The following is a 20,118-nucleotide window of genomic DNA, read 5'->3' as shown; positions in this document are numbered from 1 at the left end:
TCTTGTACTAGTAATATTTATCTGCCTCAAAGCAAGAAGCTCCTTTTAATTTAAACCTATCGGGGAAGGCATGACTGTTGAGACAAATGTGGACATACTCACTGGAGGTGTATATTTGATTTTTAAACTGTTATCCCCTATCCCCTCTCCCAAAAAGATGTTGGACATACTTGAAGTATTCCTTAGAGCCCAGAAGTATTCTTACCTCAAAATGGATGGTACCACTGCAATAGCTTCAAGACAACCACTGATTACAAGATATAATGAGGTAACAAGTGAATTTAACAGTAAAGTCAAATAGTGCTACTCCATGCAGGGGAAGGAAGAATAGCCTCACCCACCTGCGCCCTGCTTATACTGGGACGGGCAGCAGGTAAAGAGAGACATTCTGCTTTTAACTCTGGGTATTCTTAGATATGTGTGTATGTGTGTGTGTATGTGTGTGTGTGTAAAGAAAGAATGTGTATTCCTTCTTGAAAAGCCAATTCTGAGATATTGCCAATATAATTGGTATTAAAAACAGGAGCTGTGAGATGGGATCTTGACTGACCAGCAGTCTCTAGGACCCATCCTTTGTATTGGGAAGAGGTTTCCATGTGCAGAATATGTAAAGATAGAGGTGAAGAGCTGTAACTAGTCTTAAATGTGCATACCAGATGTTGTGCATCTTACTCTAGGACACATCCATATTTGTGTTTCTTCTGACCACCCGGGTGGGTGGCATCGGAGTCAACCTGACAGGGGCTAATAGAGTCATTATCTACGATCCCGACTGGAACCCAAGCACAGATACACAGGTAAAGGAGTGTGTGAGTGACATACAATTGAGTGGCCAGCACTTGGGAGGGGCCTTTGGTGCCCCTGTCCGTTTCTGCATAGGGTTCCCATTTTGGTTGTTGCCTAGGCCTTGGCATGGAGGAAGACCCTGTCTAGCCTCATAGTTGGGAAGAGTCTTTAGCAGTTTATCTGTAGCATTCATCACTACATCTGGGGTACAAAGAAAGTGCATAAAGTACAAATAAACACATTGTTTTTTAGGTAGAGGTGGCTAAATATGTCTTTGTCACCTGCCTGTTTATCTTCCTTAGTACACCTTAGCTATATTTAGTGTCATTAGCTAGAATTTTAGCTTTGGCAAGGAAAGGAAGCAGCCAGCTGTCTCTGTTTCTTTTAGTTGCAGCCCTTGTCATTGGGAAGGGCGCTTGTCCTTGGAAAGAGCACTTGTCCTTGGTAAGGGCACTTGTCATTGGGAAGGGTGCTTGTCATTGGGAAGGGCACTTGTTGAGATGTATCTCTCTGCCATAGGCCCGGGAGCGAGCATGGAGGATAGGCCAGAAGAAGCAGGTGACGGTGTACAGGCTTCTGACTGCGGGTACCATTGAAGAAAAGATTTACCACCGGTCAGTACAGATGCCTGCCCGCTCTGTGACTGGAGACTGCTGTCCTGGCTGTAGCGTGTGCAGGATGTAGATATAGAAGTATGCTACCAGGATTTTGAGCTGGGAATTTTTAAAATGTATAGCTCTAAAAAAGTATTTTCAGGAATCCCTGGGTGGCGCAGTGGTTTGGCGCCTGCCTTTGGCCCGGGGCGTGATCCTGGAGACCCAGGATCGAATCCCACGTCGGGCTCCCTGTATGGAGCCTGCTTCTCCCTCTGCCTGTGTCTCTGCCTCTCTCTCTCTCTCTGTGTGACTATCATGAATAAATAAATAAAATCTTAAAAAAAAAAAAGATAAAAAAAAAAAGTATTTTCATCTTAGAGCAATAGTTACTATAACTTAAAGGATATATGAGGGTTTTGTTGTTTTGTTTTTGTATTTTTTTCTTTCTCATTAAAGTAAATTTATTATTATTGTTTTTTAAAAATATCTTTGAACCCAATCATTTTTCTACCTTATTAAACATCAAGGACTACTTATGTGTAACCTTCATCTTAATTGTTATTTAAGAGAAATGTATCGTTCACTATAGTGAACCATCTTTTTTTCAGAAAAATTTTAAGAAGTGACAAAGTTGAAATACCTGATGGAATTTTCACATACCATTGCAGCTGTGATCAGCATGGGTAGCCTGGTGATCTTTGGCTCAAATACCCCTGAGCGAGAGGTTGACCAGGATACCTGTTTCTTTCTCCATCCCTCTGTACAATGTGTAGGTGTTTAGGTGAGGGCCCCTTTAACAGTGGGGTGGAGAAACTGCCACCTTCTCCTCATCCTCTGCCGAAGACTTTATTCTTGAGCTGCACCCCAGCTTTTCAGTAGAGGCTCCCTGCTTTCCACCATGCACTGGTCCATTCCCAGATAGGGTGTGTGTTCTTCAGGCTCTTATTCTGAGAGGACAAAAGACTAGCTATATCCTGTGAGGGAGAGCTTCCCCTTAGATGTGCCTTGGGGGGAATAGTGGGGGAGACTGCTTTGTAGGGATGTCTGGGCAGGAGTGACAGTGGTGTAGAGGTTCAGTATAGAGTATGAAACAGCAGGCAGAAGGTGGGTAAAATGACTTCAAGTGAAAGCTTTGTAAAGCCCAGGTAAGAAGTTTCCTGAATCCCATCACAGAAGGGTCCTCAGAAAGGTAGGGCAGGGGACTTTTGGTCCAGCAGTCCAGGAAGCCAACTCCTTCCACCTCAGAGGCGCTGTGAGTCACATGATTGTATGTAGAGAGGTGTTTCCTGACATGTGATGAATATTGGAGATTGAAAAAGCTCACTGGGTATAAATAATAAGATACTCTGTAATTTAAATTCTGTAAAGCTTGGGGGACCACCTGATATTTTATGTACTTTCTGAATTGTAATTTTTCAAGGTGAAAAGTTTGGGGATGATTTAGATATTTGTTCAGCTACAGTTATCATACCTTTCATGTTGTTTTATAACTAGGATTTTGAGGTACAGCTAAACATTGTTTTCTATCAGTTTAATTTTTTATCTTTTTAGACAAATTTTCAAGCAGTTTCTGACAAACAGAGTGCTGAAAGATCCTAAGCAAAGGCGATTTTTCAAGTCCAACGATCTTTATGAGCTGTTCACTCTGACGAGTCCTGGTGCATCCCAGAGCACTGAAACAAGTGCTATTTTTGCAGGTATTACATAAAATAATTTAACTTAAAGTAATAAATTACAGAAGAATTATGTAATGTAACTTGAGTGTGTTTTACCCCTTTACAGGAACTGGTTCAGAAGTTCAGACTCCGAAACTCCATTTAAAAAGAAAACTTCCACCGGCCTTTGGAGCAGACCATAATATTCCAATATGCAGAAAGTTCCCTGATTCTAATGCATCCACAAATGATACCACATCATCTGAAGAGAAATTTACAGCTAAAGGAGCTGGAGTAAATACAATAACTTCTGATCAAGGCGATCCTTTGAAAGATGCCCCCCAAACTCCTAGGAATCTCACTGGCAGTGGTGGACCTGAAGAAAAGACAAAGGCGGTACCTATACTAGAGGAGTTGTCTGTGACTAGTGGACGTGTGGATTGTTCCAGTTCTCCAAGAACTAGCAAAATGGATGGGCTATCTAGTGAGGAAAGCATCCATGAAAAGCAAGGTCTTTCTGACAGAAGAGAAAGCTGCCAGGCTCAAACAGAACCTCTTCAGGAGAATAAAGAGTCGGAAAATAATTTTTCAAAGCACAAGTCAAAAACAAAACATAGTGTGCTGGAAGAAGAGACCCTGGAGCAACTTCAGAGGCCGAAGTCGAAGCCTAAGAACACTAAGCATTGTAGAGATGCCAGGTTTGAAGGAACCCGAATTCCACACCTGGTGAAGAAAAGACGGTACCAGAAGCAGGACAGCGAAATTGAGAGTGAGACCAGTGAACAGAGCAATGATGATTACGTCTTGGAAAAGCTTTTCAAAAAGTCAGGTAATGTTTTTGCTGAATTTGCCACAAGTGTGCTGGAAACAGGTGGGGAGTAGGCCATTTCTAGCAGTGGCAGACTTTACTCACAGGGCACAGTGGGCTCTCAGCTGGAGGTATTTTATTCTTCTAAAATTCAGATTTTGTATTGACATTTTGACAATAGTATTCACCTATCTTTTCTGAAGACCTAGAGGAATTTGAAACTTTGACTTATAGCCACATACAGAAGGGTGCAGTGCTTTAAGTAGGTTTGTACTACCTGAACAGTAGTGAGTAATAGGAAGGTTCTGTACATGCTGTATTTATCTGATTTTTCAACCGCAGAGATTAACAGTCATGGGGGAGAGGCAGAGGCATGACCAGAGGTAGGCACTCTGGAAATAGAAAAGCTGATAACTAATAGATTGCTAATGTCAAGGGAGAGAAAACTCAGGAAAGCAGATTCAACAGTTGCTCAGGACTGGGGAGGAGCAGCCCAGCACAGCTTAGTTTTTCCTGGGGGTGTCGGCCTATTGTTCAGGCCAGTGTGATGGCCCTGAGTTACCAGAGATCAGTTTGTGGTTCTTGGTTTGGGAAGGCCAGGTTTCTCTACGGCATTTCAGAGAGAAACCATCTGAGCCTGATACTTTACCATAAGAAAGTTTATTGGTAACTTTCTACTCTTCCTGCTGTTACTAGCCTGTTTCCCTAGGAAATGATCTGTTTTGTCTAGTTTTCAAGTTTATTTGCACAGAGGCATTAAAAATATTCTTATAATAATTTTTTAAAATTTGCTTCTGTTTCAAGATAATTTCTCCCTTGTCATTTCTGACTTTTAGTATTTCCACCAACCCTTTTTTGGTCAAGTTAAGCTAGTGGTTTGTCTATTTTGTGATTTTTTTAAAAATAAACTATTTTAATTTATTAATTAGATCTTGGGCTGTTCTCTATCTTATTAGTTTTTGTTTTTATCTTTAATCCTTGTGCTTTTGTTTTTGTTGTGTTTTGTTGAGTTTTTTGGCTCAATTTTTATAAGAATCTTTGACTTGGAAATTTAATTCATTTGTTTTTATTCTTTCATTTTATTGATACACAAATATTTAAGGCAATGAATTTTCCAGTGATAAACTGCATTAAATTCTGCTGATAAGTAGCATTTTCATGATCATTACTTTTTAGAAATTTTATAATTCTGGTTTCTATTTTTATATTTATTCCTTCAATAGAGAATTGATTAATAGAAGGCTTTAAATTTTTCCAGATAGCAAGGATGTGGAAGTTGTGTTGACAAGGGCTTATGCTTCAATTATTATAAAACAGGGATAGTCAATAGTTCGTGCTTTGTCGGGTAGTGATGAGGGCTAAGTGGTGATCACATTTATAACGTTCCTGGGTCATAATAGTCAACTTGGCAAATAGCTACAAGTGTTCAATATTTTTTCTCTACCCACAATATATTAGATTATACAGAAGAAAAAATATGATTGTATACAAACTAAAATAATATGTCACTGTTTCCTTTGTTCTTGCTAGTTGGTGTGCACAGTGTCATGAGACATGATGCTATCATGGATGGAGCGGATCCGGATTATGTGCTGGTGGAGGCAGAGGCCAACCGAGTGGCCCAGGATGCTCTGAAAGCGCTGAGGCTCTCTCGTCAGCAATGTCTGGGGGCATCGTCTGGTGTTCCCACCTGGACGGGCCACAGGGGCATTTCTGGTGCGCCAGCAGGCATAAAGTAAGACATTACTGCTCTGCCATGCATGTGAGGAGGTCAGACCATGTAGGCTAGCAGTAAAGTCAGGGCAGGCGTGCTAGAAAATCTCTCAGGGAGGGGTCAGGTCAGCCAGATTTGCGTGACTTGGCAAAAAACATTTATAATCTTACGTTCTTCTTTACATTGTCCCCTGCTCTCCAAAGCTGAGTTTTCAGGGAGAAAACTGATTTGTTTTGTTTAAGAGATGATGTTAACAATAAGAGATACAGAGTAGTGATTACACTTTAATGAGATGATCAGCCGTTGTTCAGCAGTCAGTAACTACTGTGCTATTTGATATGCTCGTTTAGAATAATTCCCTATCTTGAATTTGACAGTACTTTCCATCATATGTTGAACAAGTTATTGAGAGGTTCTGACTTGAGACTCTTCCTAGGAGAGTAAAGGAGAAAAATTGAAGGGAATGAGCGGCATGGCTGTGGAAGAATAATCATGCAGAAGAAAATTTTTCCAGGAGAAGATTAAGTTGTTGAAAGGGAAATTTTGTCTCTCAATCACAAAAGCAAACATTTTATCTACTGTGTGATTCTTTTCCTTATTTAGGAGTAGATTTGGTCAGAAAAGGAATTCCAAATTCTCTGTGCAGCATCCTTCTTCAGCATCGTCAAAGGAGAAATGCCAGGTAATGTGAAAGCCTTGATAATTTTTGGGTGTGAGACTTATTTGACTGAATTGCCATGAAAATTTAACCTGATGGGGATATGAGGAAAACCGCTGGCATAATGACACCTGGTATTTGTGTTGTATGCTCTGATTAATGAAGCACTTTCATCTGAAGCTGAAAGGGCCAGACAGCTTTGTAAAAGACAAAGTCTTGAACCCAACTCCATAGCAGAATCTCTGCTTTGCTCCCTGAAAGTCAGGGAATAAGTGATGTGTGAGTTGCTGCCCAGGCAGCCTCCTCCATCCAGAGGTGAATACCAACTCCACAGAGCACTGCCCTCTAGAATGAAGGTCATGAAAACCACCTGGAATGTTGTTTGTATTAACTGGCTGCTGGAGCCTTGTGCCCGTCTCTCCCTGTCCTGTAACCCCCCCGGATGCCTTGAGTGCTTCACTGAGTAAAGACTAGAGCAAACTCTATCATTCACTGCTCTCTCTTCGGTCTTTTCTGCTCAATGGTTATGTTACTGATAAAAGTTGAAGACTCCCAAGTTGAAGACTCCCAAGTTCAGACTCCTATTTTAGATTAATATGAATACATTTAGGGATAGAGAACCTTTTTCAAATTCCCGTGTTGTGTTCTTTTAACATTAGAGATAGTGAAGAAAAATCAGATTTGTGGTGGTGTTTTAGGGCAAAAGATGAGAAAGTCAAAAGATGTAAAAGTAAAGAGAAGGAAGTACAGCTCTGCTATTGTTCCTTATCCCACAGTGCCTGGAGTAGGGTGTCCTGGGGTGGGGGGAAGGACAGGAAAAGCCTGCAGAACCCGTGCCTCCTGGAACTGGCTTTCCCACCAAAGGGAGGCTCAGTGCCCTACCCTGCCCCCCACCTCTCACCACACAGAATGATGATGCAGGGAAGAGTGTAGTTTGGGGGATTTGGGTTTTTAAAGAAATGTTCTTTAATGGTGGGTAGATTTCAGTGCTTGACTTGCTCCCTGTCTCTTTCTGTTCCACGGCATCTCCTTCCTTCCTGGCAGCCTCATTGCCATGGGCTCGAGTGTTTATGGCTCCTCAGGGCCTTTGGGAAAATAGTGAGAGCATGAACTAGAAGCTGGTGTGTCACTGCAGTGGTTTTCTTTCTCCAGGATGGTGTCCCAAGAAAAGATGGAAAGGATAATGCTTCTGAGCACTTCAGTGGAAAAGTGGAAGATGCAGAGTCTTCACCTGGGGCTCTCCCTTCATCTTCACTGTTGGCTAAAATGAGAGCTAGGAACCACCTGATTCTGCCACAGCGGCTGGAAAGTGAAAATGCACACCAAGAGGCTCCTGCTCCACCACCCCCCACCACGGAACACGATGACCTGCTGGTGGAAATGAGAAACTTCATTGCTTTTCAGGCCCGTGTGGATGGCCAGGCAAGCACTCAGGAGATACTACAGGAGTTTGAATCGAAGCTGTCAGCCTCACAGTCTTGTGTCTTTCGACAACTGTTGAGAAATCTATGTACTTTTCATAGAACTTCTAGTGGCGAAGGAATTTGGAAACTTAAGCCAGAATACTGCTGACCAACATTATTTTTTAAATTCTCAGTTTCCTAATGGAAATTTCTGATTATTAATCCTATGATTAATTATCATGTTCGTCAACAAGTTGGCGTCATTTGATGTTTACTTTGAATGATATCTACCTCATAATTTAAAACTTTAAGGAAGAAGAAATTCATCTCCAAAACTTAAAAGTTTTAAAAATACTTGGGTTGATATTTTTATTTTGACACCATGAATTAAATGCATTATAAATCAGGGACCTAACAGTTAATCCTTGGATTGCATTTGTTCCTTTATCCAAAAGATGCCATCAGGGAGCACATTGCTGTTCATTTAGATGTTTGTAGGCCAGACATCTCAAGAATTCTTTTTATTGGTGCTAAAAACATGTCTTATGTTAAGTCAGACCTATTCAATAAATTAGTTCACCAGTATCTGATAACAGATACTTATTTTTGGTGCATAGCTTTTAAACGTTTAAATTTATCATTTGCTACCCATAAAAAATCAGACTTGTCTTTTAAATATATTAATTGCCTTTAAACGGTCTTCCTTTTAAGGTACTGATAAATCGGCACATATTTTCATTAGTAAAGCATGAAATAGCGTGGTAATAAGTGAGGAGACCTATACTTGGAGAAGGTTTAGTGTACTCAGCTTATAATGGCTTTCCTTTAAGCAAAGGGCATCTTTTCCCCTGCTACAGGGACTGTTGGTTTTAGGAAAATAAAATTTATTATCTTGAAAAAACTACACAAAAACTTAAGCAGAACCAAAAGCAAGTATAAATAAAACAGCGAAAAAAACCCTCAAAACAAAAAAGCAAATAAAACAGCCAACATACATATGCACACAGTGTTACTCTAGACCACAGCCAACATGCCATGGTTGCCTTGTAGTGACCGCTGTTGGGGCCCGTGCTCTCTGCTTACCCGCAGGGAGATGACTTGAAGTGTTTTAAATTTTATTTATTGTTTGCTTTTCTACGGATGCTGATTACTTTGTATTGGGCACTGTTGTTCTCCTTATGTATTATCTTCTTTCCAGTTGTCCTTTGCATTCACTGTGGCTCTCCTGTTCTAGAGGTTTGGTTTTCAGCTGTTTTCTGGCTATTGCTTATGTATTTATAGTTTTGTGATGGTATTGTTTTGATCCTTACTTTGTTCCCTTAGCCTTGATTTTCTTGTTTCCTTCTCATTGTTTTATCAGCTCTGAAGTCTTGTTTTCTTAAATTCATTACATTGTTTAAATTTTTTCTAGAGATGTTACAGTGCAGTTTGTTCCTTGGGTTCTCTTTGGCATGCTGTTTTTCCACTCTGCTTTTTCTGTATCATGCTTACCTTCCTCCCAAGCCGTTTACTTATGTTGCAGATGAGCAGCTCTGTCCATATTTGTATACTCTTCCCTGTGACCCAGAGAGAAGGGATTTGGGTTTGGGGATTGGGAAAAGCCTCTGCTGGGGACCATGCCGCTCTGGTTGGAGGATTTATGTTTTATCTCTCCATTTTGAGATTTTGTTAAATAGCTTGGGCCAAAGAGCCCTCCCTGTAGGCAGGATGTGTCATAGAGTCATGATTCTCACCAGGATTTTCTGCTGCTTTTTTTTGAATTCTGGCTTACTCATTTTATTCTGTATTTAGAGTGATATATTAGAGGAAGAAGATTCTATTATTGTTTGCTGTCATTATCTAGAAGTCATAGAAGGGATTTTTAAACAGCTCAATAAATCCTAAACTTGAGAATTTGGCTCAGAAGGGAGTCAAAACTCATGACTGTTTTGTTTCTGGGAAATTCTTTTTTTATTTTTATTTTTGTGATCATTAGCCTGTAAGAAAATTGCTTTCCCCCTATTCTCAGATTGAATGCAGTTCATTATCTTTCTTTCTGAAATCTGAACTGTACTGAGTGAGAGAAGTTGTAGCCTTCTCATCCAATAGAAAATACCATCAAAAGCTATGATGCAGTAAAAGCAGGGTGGTCCTCACCTTAGTTTGTGTCTCTGCTCTGCCACCAACGTGCTGAGACCTTGGGCAGGTTGCTGCCCTGCCTGTGTCTCAGTGTGGACACGTATCAAGATTGTCATCATGCCTCCAAGGTAGATAGGCTTAGAGGAATATGGTTTTAACAATAGAGAGTAACTTATTCATTAGATAGAATCCACTTTCTGGAACTTTAAATGCTTTGTACAATGTAGATAGATTTAATGTAGTTAGCGTGTTATATTGGTACCAAGCTACAGTAAAGGATTTTAAATTTTGTGAAATTTTAAGACTTCCTTAGTTCATACATGAATATACTACCACTGTTTTAAAAATTTCAGGCAGTACTTTGTCTCCTCACTGTTCCTGCTCCCATTCCAGAGATAAGGATTTTATTCAGTGTGTGTTCTTTCAGGCTGTTTGCCATGTATTTGCAAATACACCTCCTTCCTTCACTAACAAGGTTCTGGAGTTTTACCTGGATGCATGGCTGCTCAGCTGAAGACTCCGCTTCCCTGCCTCCCTTAGAGTTAATTGTGGCCCCGTGACTAGGCAGTGGGATGTACGTGGAACTTCCAGAATGGGCCCTTAAATAAGGGAGTGGGGTATGCTCCTTTTTGGGTGAGATTCCAGGGGGAGCTTAAGCTACATATGGAAGCTACAGAGGTGGTGTGTTGAGCCTGGAGAAGCTGGCCTGCCAGCCTTGAACTGCTTTCCTTCTACCTGTTATTTAAGACCAAAATAAATTCCTGACTTGCTTAAACCACTGTCTTTTTGAGTCTCTTTTATTACTGAACTAGCTTTGCTTTATGTATGTGATTTAATGTAGATGGGATTTGTATCATCCTTACTGTTTTGCAGCTAGCTTTTCAATTAATGTTCTATGCAAGACATCTTTTCATCCCTGCAATTATATCTTTACCTTCATGGAGCTGCTGGATTAAAAATGATACAGATATTTTAAATTTTTTTAAAAAGGTTTTATAATTTTAATTTAATTAACATATACTGTATTAGTGGTTTCAGAGGTAGAATTCAGTGATTCATCAGTTGTATACAACACCCAGCGCATGTTACTTCAAGTGCCCTCCTTAATGCCCACCACCCAGTTACCCCATCCCCCCACCCACCTCCTCAGTTTGTTTCCTATAGTTGAGTCTCTTATGGTTTGCCTCCCTCTCTGTTTTCATCTTATTTTTCCTTCCCTTCTTCTATGTTCATCTGTTTTGTTTCTTAAATTCCACATAGTGAAAAAGTGACAGATTTTTAATTTTAATGGATGTAATGAAACTGCTTCCTTCCACTTACATTCCATAAGAAGACCCATTCTCCACAGTCTTGCCAACCATCAATCTCGAGAGATCTTTGTTTTTGTTTTGTTTTTAACCAATCTTGTAATTGAAAAATACCTTGTTTGAACTTCAGTTTCCCTGATTACTTATAAAACCAAACATTTGCATGTTTTGGGGCCATTTGTAGATCTTTTTGAGTGTTGCCTGTGCACATCACATTTGTCTAGTTTTATAATTGCTTATAAATATTTGAGGGTCCCTCCCCCCAAACAAAATGAAAAGGCAATCACCCCAATTATTATTGAAGCTTTTCATTCTTTGTTCTTTTCTCTGTTCATTCTTCTCTCCGTCTGAAATGTCAAGTCTATCGTATGCTAAGTTGTCTCTTCCTGGACAATGGATCCAGATGTCTATTCTCCCAACCATACTCTTCACTGACATTTGACTTTGTACTGTTTTGCTATCTACAGTCAGATTCCTAGTCCTTCCTGCCTCTGCCCCCATTGTCTTGTGTATTTCTTGTTCCAGGTGAATCTTAGAATCAGTTTGTTATGTTACTAAGATTGTGTTGCTCTTTTGATTAGGATTGCATCAGTTTATTCATTGATTTGAGGATAATATACTTATTCAAATTAATACAATTTTTCCCATTAGGATCATGATAGGTCTCATTTTACTAAAGAATTTTATATTCTTTGATAAAATTTTAATGACTCTTCATAAAGGTCTTGCCACATTTCATATTAAGCTTATTCCCAGGTATTTTATAGATTTTTAGTTTTGGTTGGGGGAATCTTTCTTACATAAGAATGTGGGGAAATAGAACATTCATGTATCTACTTTGCATATGATGTCATTTATCATATAGAAGTTTTAAATCAAGTATAGTTGAACTCTGTCTTTTCCATGTTTTGTTTCCCTATTTAAAAGTCCCTTTCCTAACCCAAGGTCATGATTACATTCTCATAAATTCACTTGTAAATTCCATATGGAAAGTTATTTTTCCTAACACCTTTTTAAAAAAATATATCCCATTTTTCCCTCCTGATTTGTGAAGGTATTTCTATGATTATATCCAACTTTCACGTAATTATGGGAGTATTTCTGGGCTCTATATTCTGTTAAATTGATTCTGTTATCTAACTTTGCCAATGACCCAGTTTTAATCATTGTAGCTTTATAATTGGCTATCACATATGGTGGAATGATTCCCCTCATCTTCCAAAAATGCCTTAGTTCCTGGTTCCATGTAAATTTTTGGGATCACGTCACATTTAGATTCTTGTTTTCACAATTGTAATTATACAGATTATTTGGGGAGGATTGTTTATGATCTTGAGTTTCTCATCTATGGGTAGGGCATTTTTAATACATATCTATTATGAAGACATAATTCCACTATATCTTCCCCTTATAATAAGGTCATGCACATCTTACATTTATGTCTAATTATCCTACAGTTTTGATTGCTATACTAAATGACATTTAAAAGACATTTTCTAGTTCATAAGAATACTGTTGATTTTACATATTGGTGTGTATCTAGCAATCTTGCTAAATTATTTTGCTAATCCTAATAGTCTATAAAATTGTCCTGCATGTAACATTCATGTCAGCTGCAAATAATGACAATTGCGTTTCTTCTATTCCAATACTTACATACTTTATATACCTCCAATATGGTAATGAATGTAAATAGCAACAGTTGGCCTCTTTGTCTTATTTCTTATGTGAAAGATAAACTTATAAAGTTTTACCATTAACTATGCAGTTGCTGTTATTTTGTAGCAGATGGTCTTTATCAGGTTAAGGAAATGCCCTTTCCAGTCCTAAATCCAGTGTTGAATTTTATTAAATGCTTTTTCCTCACCACTGATTTAATTGTGTAGTTTTCTCCTTTAGATATCTTAGTGTCATAAAGTACACAATCAAATGTCTTTTAGACTTCCACTTCCATAATGGCGGTGTGAGGAACTACATAGACTTGCCATTCAGAAAGCAGAATGGCAAATAACTGGGCAAAATATTAAAAGACACCCGCCTCCCCCCAAATCCTTTAGTGTTTCTGGAAATAATCCTAAGGACATACTGCAAATGAAGAGACAGTCAAGAAAAGCTACTAAACTGTGTTAGGAACAGCAAGAATCTGATTCTTTAGCCATAATCCATTCTTTCCCTGCCTTCTCCCACTTCAGTTGTGATGACAGATACTGTATTCCAGGTGGGTTTAGCCTGAAGGGTTAGGTTCCCTCCAGCAGTCCCCAAGGGATACAATATCTCACTGAGAGGGGCATGCTGCTAGCCTTTTTCATTCCCTCCAGCTCCAAGTTGCAGAAACTAAGTTCATGGAATTAAAAAGTACAACAAATTAAAAATTCACTAGATGGGCTCAGGAGGAAATTCGAACTGTGAGGAGAAAGATTCAGCCAACTTGCTGATAGATTGGTAGAGATCATGATGCTATCCAAAGAACAGGGAAGAAAATGAAAAATGTACAAAGCCTCAGAAGAACAATACCCCATTAGGTGCACCAATGTATGCATGAGAGTGCCAGAAGGAGAGGGGAAAGAAAGAAGAAAAATAAACAAATAATGGCTGAAAACTTCCCAAGTTTTTTGAGAAATCTCCATGAAGCTCAAGGAACTCCAAGCAGGATAAGCACAAAGGGACTCACAGACACATCATAGTAAACATTCTGAAATCAAAGACAAAGGGAACACCTTGAAAATAGCAAGTGAAAGATGATGCATTATTTACAAGGGAACTTCAGTAAGATTAACAACTTCTCAGAAGAAACAATAGAGGTTAGAATGCAGGGACAACTCTCAAGGTGCTCAAAGAGAAAAAACCTATCAATCAAGAATCCTATATCCAATAAAAATATTCAAAAATGAAATACAGGCCTTTCCAGATAAAAATGGAGAATGGTTTTTCCTAGCAGCCCTAACAAAAAATACTAATGGAAGTTCTTCAGGCTGAAAGCAAGGGATTCAGATAGTAACGCATATCTACATAAACAGTTTCAGTAAAAGTAATCATGTTATTATAAAATACATTGTAAATGCATATTTTTCCTCTAAACTGATTAAAAAAGCAACTGTAAAAAATAATATGTGTATAGTGTATTGTTGAGCATATAACATACAGAAATGTAGTATATCTGTAACTACAGTTGCCAATAACTGCAAAGGAGGTGAGGGGAGCAAAGCTGTAACAGGCTAATGAAATGATGACAGGTGACAAAATAATAGTTACAACATTGTAATGTTGGGTTTGCAACAGTAATAGATGTGTATAACCATAATGCTGCAAAAAAAGGAGAAGGCAATATAGGAGTAATGTTTCTATATATTATTGGAATTAAGCTAGAAAAAAACTATAACAGATCCTGATAAGAGGTATATGCTAAATCTGAAAGCAACCTCGAAAAAAATAACTAAAAAGATAGTGAAAAAATCATGAATTAACTTAAAATACTACTTCACAAAATATTCATTCAATGCAAAAGAAAACAGTAAAGAAGAATGGATGAATAGATAAATAAAATGTAGTATACCCATACCATGGAATATTGTTCAGCCATGAAAAAGGATAAAGGCATGATACACATTACAACATGGCTGAAACCTCAAAAATATCATAGTAAGTGACAGAAGCAGACACAAAAGACTAAATATAATTGTATGATCCTATGTATATAAAATGTCCAGAATAGACCAGAAGTCGATAGAGAAAGATGTAGATTGGAAGTTACCAGAGGCTGGGAGTAAGGGAGTGATGTGGAGTGACCACTTAATATGTACACAGATCTCTTTTTGGGTGATTAAAATGTTTTGGAACTAAATAGAGTTGGTGGTTGCACAACATTGTGAATGTACTAAAGGCCACTGAATTGTGTACTTAAAATGTTTCCAGGTGTTCAATAAGTTGCATTTTTCTGAAAAATTGTGCATTTTGTTTAAGTTTTCCAAATTGTTCCTTTGTGGATATCACCTCTTTGTCATTGATATTCTGCATTTCGCTTTGATGTGTGTGGATTTATTTTGATCATACATGAATCTCATGCTTCCTGAATTTGAGGATTTGTATCTTTCAGTAATTCTGGAAAACTGTAGGATTATTTCCTTACATGTGCATCTCCCCAGTTTTCTCTATTCCCATCCTTCTGGGACTCTTTCTTTCTAATTTTCTATTTAATTCATCCATTGCATTTTTAGTTTTTTAATTTTGTAACTGTATTTTTAGTTTTTTTTTTAATTTTTATTTATTTTTGATAGTCACACACGGGGAGAGAGAGAGAGAGAGAGAGAGAGAGAGGCAGAGACACAGGCAGAGGGAGAAGCAGGCTCCATGCAGGGAGCCTGACGTGGGATTCGATCCCGGGTCTCCAGGATCGCGCCCTGGGCCAAAGGCAAGCGCTAAACCGCTGCGCCACCCAGGGATCCCCTATTTTTAGTTTTAAAACTATAATTTTGATTTCTAAAGTTGCTCCCCACCCCCAAAACTTCCTGATTTTGTTCCACAATACTTTTCTCTTTGAATTTTTCTCTTCCAGCTAGTAATTTTAAACCATTGTTTTAGAATCTCCATCTCATTACTGTGATGGCTGGGGTTCTTGGTGTTCATCCTGTTCCGTGTTATGTCTGTTAGCTCTCCCCCATAGTGGGTTGTTTTGTGTGTGCTTGCAGTGTTGGATGTGAGTCATCCTCAGAGGGACTGACTTATCTGTGGGTGTAAGCCATGCCTCACCAGTGTGGCTTCGCATTTGCTGATGTCCTCTGATACTACCAGCCTGGGACCAATTTTTGTGTTATTTTCTTGGTTTGCAGTTTCCTGGATCACATGGTAGTGTAAATTTGAACCCCATATGAGCATATAGTTATAAATTCTCAGTGGGCAGGTGTAGGGGTGAGGTATGAAGGAAAAAAATTCCCCACTAAGAATCTGGACTCAGGGATCCCTGGGTGGCGCAGTGGTTTAGTGCCTGTCTTTGGCCCAGGGCACGATCCTGGGGACCCGGGATCAAATCCCATGTCGGGCTCCCTGCATGGAGCCTGCTTCTCCCTCTGCCTGTGTCTCTGCCTCTCTCTCTCTCTCTCTCTCTCTCTCTCTCTGTGTGTGTGTGTGTGACTATCATGAATAAATAAATAAAATCTTAAAAAAAAAAGAATCTGGATTCAAACAGAAAAGCTTCTCTATCCCAGGAGAAGCCTTTGTTTCTCTGAGAATCGGAGCTATATATAGGGGTCCTGTTCTGCCTCCTGGTCTCTCATCCATGCTTTGGTGTTAAATCCAAACTTCTAGATTTCAGAAGCAGCACTTTATGGTAAACATGTACTACTCTATGTTTTTCAGTTTCTTTTTTTCAAGATTTTATTTATGTATTCATGAGAGAGACACAGTGAGAGAGGCAGAGACACAGGCAGAGGGAGAAGCAGGCTCCCCATTGGAAACCTGATACCAGACTCGGTCTGGATCATGCCCTGAGACTCAATCACTGAGCCACCTAGGTGCCCTGTTTTTCAGTTTCTTTTTCAGTTGTGGGCTCTGGCAGTTCACTTTGCAAAGAGCTCTGGTTTTACATCATAGAACATTTCTTATTTCCAAAGACCTTTAGGTGATCCTATCTGTTACATTGCTGAAACTATGACATTTTCTGATTAGTCATGTTAGTATAAAGGATTTACAATAGTGCCTGGCACAAAAATAAGGGCTGTGTGTGTTAGCTGTTATTATTGTGTTGTTGTTACTATTATCTTTATAGTTCTAGGATTTTGACAGCTGATTCTCACATATTCTAGGTATTCCAAATATCATCTACACATAATGTCAGGATTGTCTCTTGCCTTTCAATACTATTATCTCTTATTATTTTCTTACTTACGTGGTTCTTCTAGCCCAGTGTTAATCAGGAATGGTGATTAGTGTGTCTTGTTCCTACTTGAATGAGGAACACTTTCCATATGTTAACCATATTTGCGCTGTTTCTGGTTGACACTTTTTAATGAGTTAAGAACTTTTATTCCTATTCCTAGCTTTCAAATTGTTTTTATTAAGAACAAATGTTTAATTTTTCAGTTGCATTTTCTGCATTTACTGAGATGATACTTTCTTTAATCTGCTAACATTCTGAAGTGGATTGATATGGTAGATCTAGTTTTTGTTGAATCAACTCATTCAGTCATTCTGGGGATGTTCTCAATATTGGGTTGGAGGTGGGAGATCCCAATTGGGTCATGATATATTTTGCTTTTAATATATTGATGGTTTCTGCTGGCTAATACTTTGGGGTTTTATTGTTTTGGTTTTGTTTTTGCAATTTTTAAAAGATATTTATTTTTTTGAGAGAGAGAGAGAGAGAGAATGAGTGGTGAGGAGAGGCAGAGGGAGAGAGAGAGAAAGCAGACTCCCTGCTGAGTGGGAAGCTTGATGCAGGGCTCAATCCCAGGACCCAGAGATCATGACTTGAGCCAAAGACAGATGCTTAATTGACTGAGCCACCCAAGCACTGCTCATTTTTTTTTTTTTAATTTAAATTCAATTAACAGGGATGCCTGGGTGGCTCAGCAGCTAAGCATCTGCCTTCGGCTCAGGTCATGATCCCAGGGTCCTGGGATTGAGTCCCACGTTGGGCTCCCTGCATGGAGCCTGCTTCTTCTTCTGTCTATGTCTCTGTCTCTAATGAATAAATAAATAAAATCTTAAAAAAATGAATTCAATTAACATATAGCATATTATTATTTTCTGAGGTAGAATTCAGTGATTCATCAGTCTTATATAATACCCAGTGCTCATTACATCACATGCCCTCCTTAATGTTCAGCTGGCTAATACTTTGCTTTTAACCCTTTGGTTTATAAGAGATTTGCTCTATAGTTTTTTCTCTCACTTTTTGATGTGCTCTCTATGCGTGTACACTTGTGTGTGTGTAAAGGTTATTCTGCTCTTGGAAAATGAATTGACACACTTCTCACCTTGTTCTAAGAAGAGTTTATACCACCTGGGAATTATATGAACATTTGATGGAATGGTTGTAAAACTTTGGGTTTGAAACCTTTGGGTGTGTTAGGCTTTTTCCAAATGAATGGCGGAGAAATAAAAAAAGAAAGCAACAGAACAAAACAAAGCAAAAATAAAAACAAAAACAAAAACAAAAACGGCAGAGCCAGGCAGTAGGTTCGAGAGTGCTTTTAGTGGGGAGCGCTCCCTGCGAGGTTCCGAGACTCGGAGAGGTGGCCCGAGTCGGGGAAGTCGCGCCGGGGTTGGGGAGTGTGGGGTTCTTAAGCCTTATTGGTTCCGGTCCGGATCCGGGTGGGTCCCTTGCCAAACTGGCAAGGGAACACCGTGTCCCTAGGTGACTGGCTGGGGGTGGGGATAGCACAGACGATGGGGGGTGGTCCCTGGCTGGAAAGTCCTGGATGGAAAGTTTGGGTTTCCTGTCTAGGCTTCCATTTACTGGAGATGACGCGGTGCTCATGGCTGCCTTGGCGGGAAGATCAGCCATTTGACCCAATTTGAGATGTCCGCCGTGGTGGGTGCCCCTGTCTCAGCCCGCCCAACGGGGTGAATGTTTCACTTTGGTCCTTAGGCTCATTAAATTGATTGTTGATGTTTCTTTAATTTCACAATATATTGTTCATCTCTAAAATTGGTCATTGGTCCTTCTTTCCTAATAGTCTACTCCTTGGTCATGAATGCATTAGGCTCTCTATCCCTCAAGTATGTTAATTATCTTTAATCCTCTTTCATTTCTTCTAGTCAACTCATTTTCTTGAACTCCAGCGCTGCAGTCTGCTGTTTTGGTACTCCAATGGCCTCGGCTGCCTGTGGGCTCAACACCCAGCCACTCCCACCTTGGCAGCCACCACCTGTTCCATCCGAGTTTGCCTTCTCATTCCATTGTGTCTGCCCTTCAGAGATGCTTCATAATTTCTGATTCATAGTGGCCTTCCTTTACTCATTTTCCAATGTTTATCGATATATATATATCTCATACAACTATTTATGACTGTTTTTATATGTGTATATATATTTTGTTGGGAAAGAGTGTCAAGCATTTATGCTCAGTCTACCATTTGATTCAGTCTTCATGTAATGACTCTGCTTTAACTTCTTTAACCTAAGTGTATTAACACTTAATTCATGAGAGTCATTTTAGAACATATTTTTTATCTGAATCTTAATTTACTGCCCAAGTGGGAAAGATTCTTTCAGAAGTTGAATTTCACTTTCCCATTCAGTGTCCTCTGCTGTTAAATCTCTGGGAACTTCATTTATGCGGAGAGGGAAGGGAAGGTGATGAGCCAGGCACACCAAGGGGATATTTTATACCTCCACTGGCACAAGTGTCTGAAGTGAATGCAAACTAAGTAATTATCTACAGGCGAAGAATATCACTAACATTTTTAGTCTATTGGATATGTTTCAATACTCAAATTATTGGTTGGAGTATAATATTTTTCACTAAACATAGAAATGAAATTTTGGAGGTGAAGAATCTAACAAGACAGGTAATCTCAGTCCCTCTTAACAGAAGAAGCTCTTCATAGTTCTATGACCACCTGTCCCCTAGTAAGACCAACTCAACAAGAATGCTGGAAACCCCTGCCCCAAACCTTATATTTTACACATTTCCTCTTTTGTGTGTTGTAGATTTCAGATTTGAAAAGCTTTGTTCTGCATATTTCTTTTACCTATATTGTGAATATCAGATTTGAAAAAAAAGGCTGGAACCCAGCTTCAATTTAGATTTTTGCTTTGGATCGCCCTGAGTTTATTTTTTTAATATTTTTTTTATTTATGACAGTCACACAGAGAGAGAGAGAGGCAGAGACACAGGCAGAGGGAGAAGCAGGCTCCATGCACCGGGAGCCCAACGTGGGATTCGATCCCAGGTCTCCAGGATCGCGCCCTGGGCCAAAGGCAGGCGCCAAACCGCTGCGCCACCCAGGGATCCCTGGATCGCCCTGAGTTTAAAACAAATTCATCTTTGCAACTAATGCATCTCATTAGTATTGTCACTGTCAAGAATTTCAAGTTGCTTGTTAGAACCCTCTGCTTCTAGTGGGAGAAAAGG

General features: G+C 39.3%; 1 protein-coding gene across 1 annotated transcript in view; it reads left to right on the top strand.

Annotated features, from left to right (window-relative positions):
* ERCC6 (ERCC excision repair 6, chromatin remodeling factor) overlaps positions 1-10,513 on the top strand; it is an 80,388-nt gene extending 69,875 nt beyond the window's left edge. The window contains exons 14-21 of the mRNA XM_025466347.3: positions 158-268; positions 678-797; positions 1,306-1,400; positions 2,934-3,079; positions 3,165-3,866; positions 5,376-5,580; positions 6,163-6,241; positions 7,370-10,513. Coding sequence (XP_025322132.3) covers positions 158-268; positions 678-797; positions 1,306-1,400; positions 2,934-3,079; positions 3,165-3,866; positions 5,376-5,580; positions 6,163-6,241; positions 7,370-7,789 — 1,878 coding nt within the window. The 3' untranslated portion in view covers positions 7,790-10,513. The remainder of the gene's footprint in view (positions 1-157; positions 269-677; positions 798-1,305; positions 1,401-2,933; positions 3,080-3,164; positions 3,867-5,375; positions 5,581-6,162; positions 6,242-7,369) is intronic.
* The last annotated feature ends 9,605 nt before the right edge of the window (positions 10,514-20,118 follow it).

This window comes from Canis lupus, chromosome 28 (genome assembly GCF_003254725.2).
Source record: "Canis lupus dingo isolate Sandy chromosome 28, ASM325472v2, whole genome shotgun sequence".
In the NCBI taxonomy this organism is placed as follows: Eukaryota; Metazoa; Chordata; class Mammalia; order Carnivora; family Canidae; genus Canis; species Canis lupus.
This window is presented reverse-complemented; position numbering and strand designations above follow the sequence as displayed.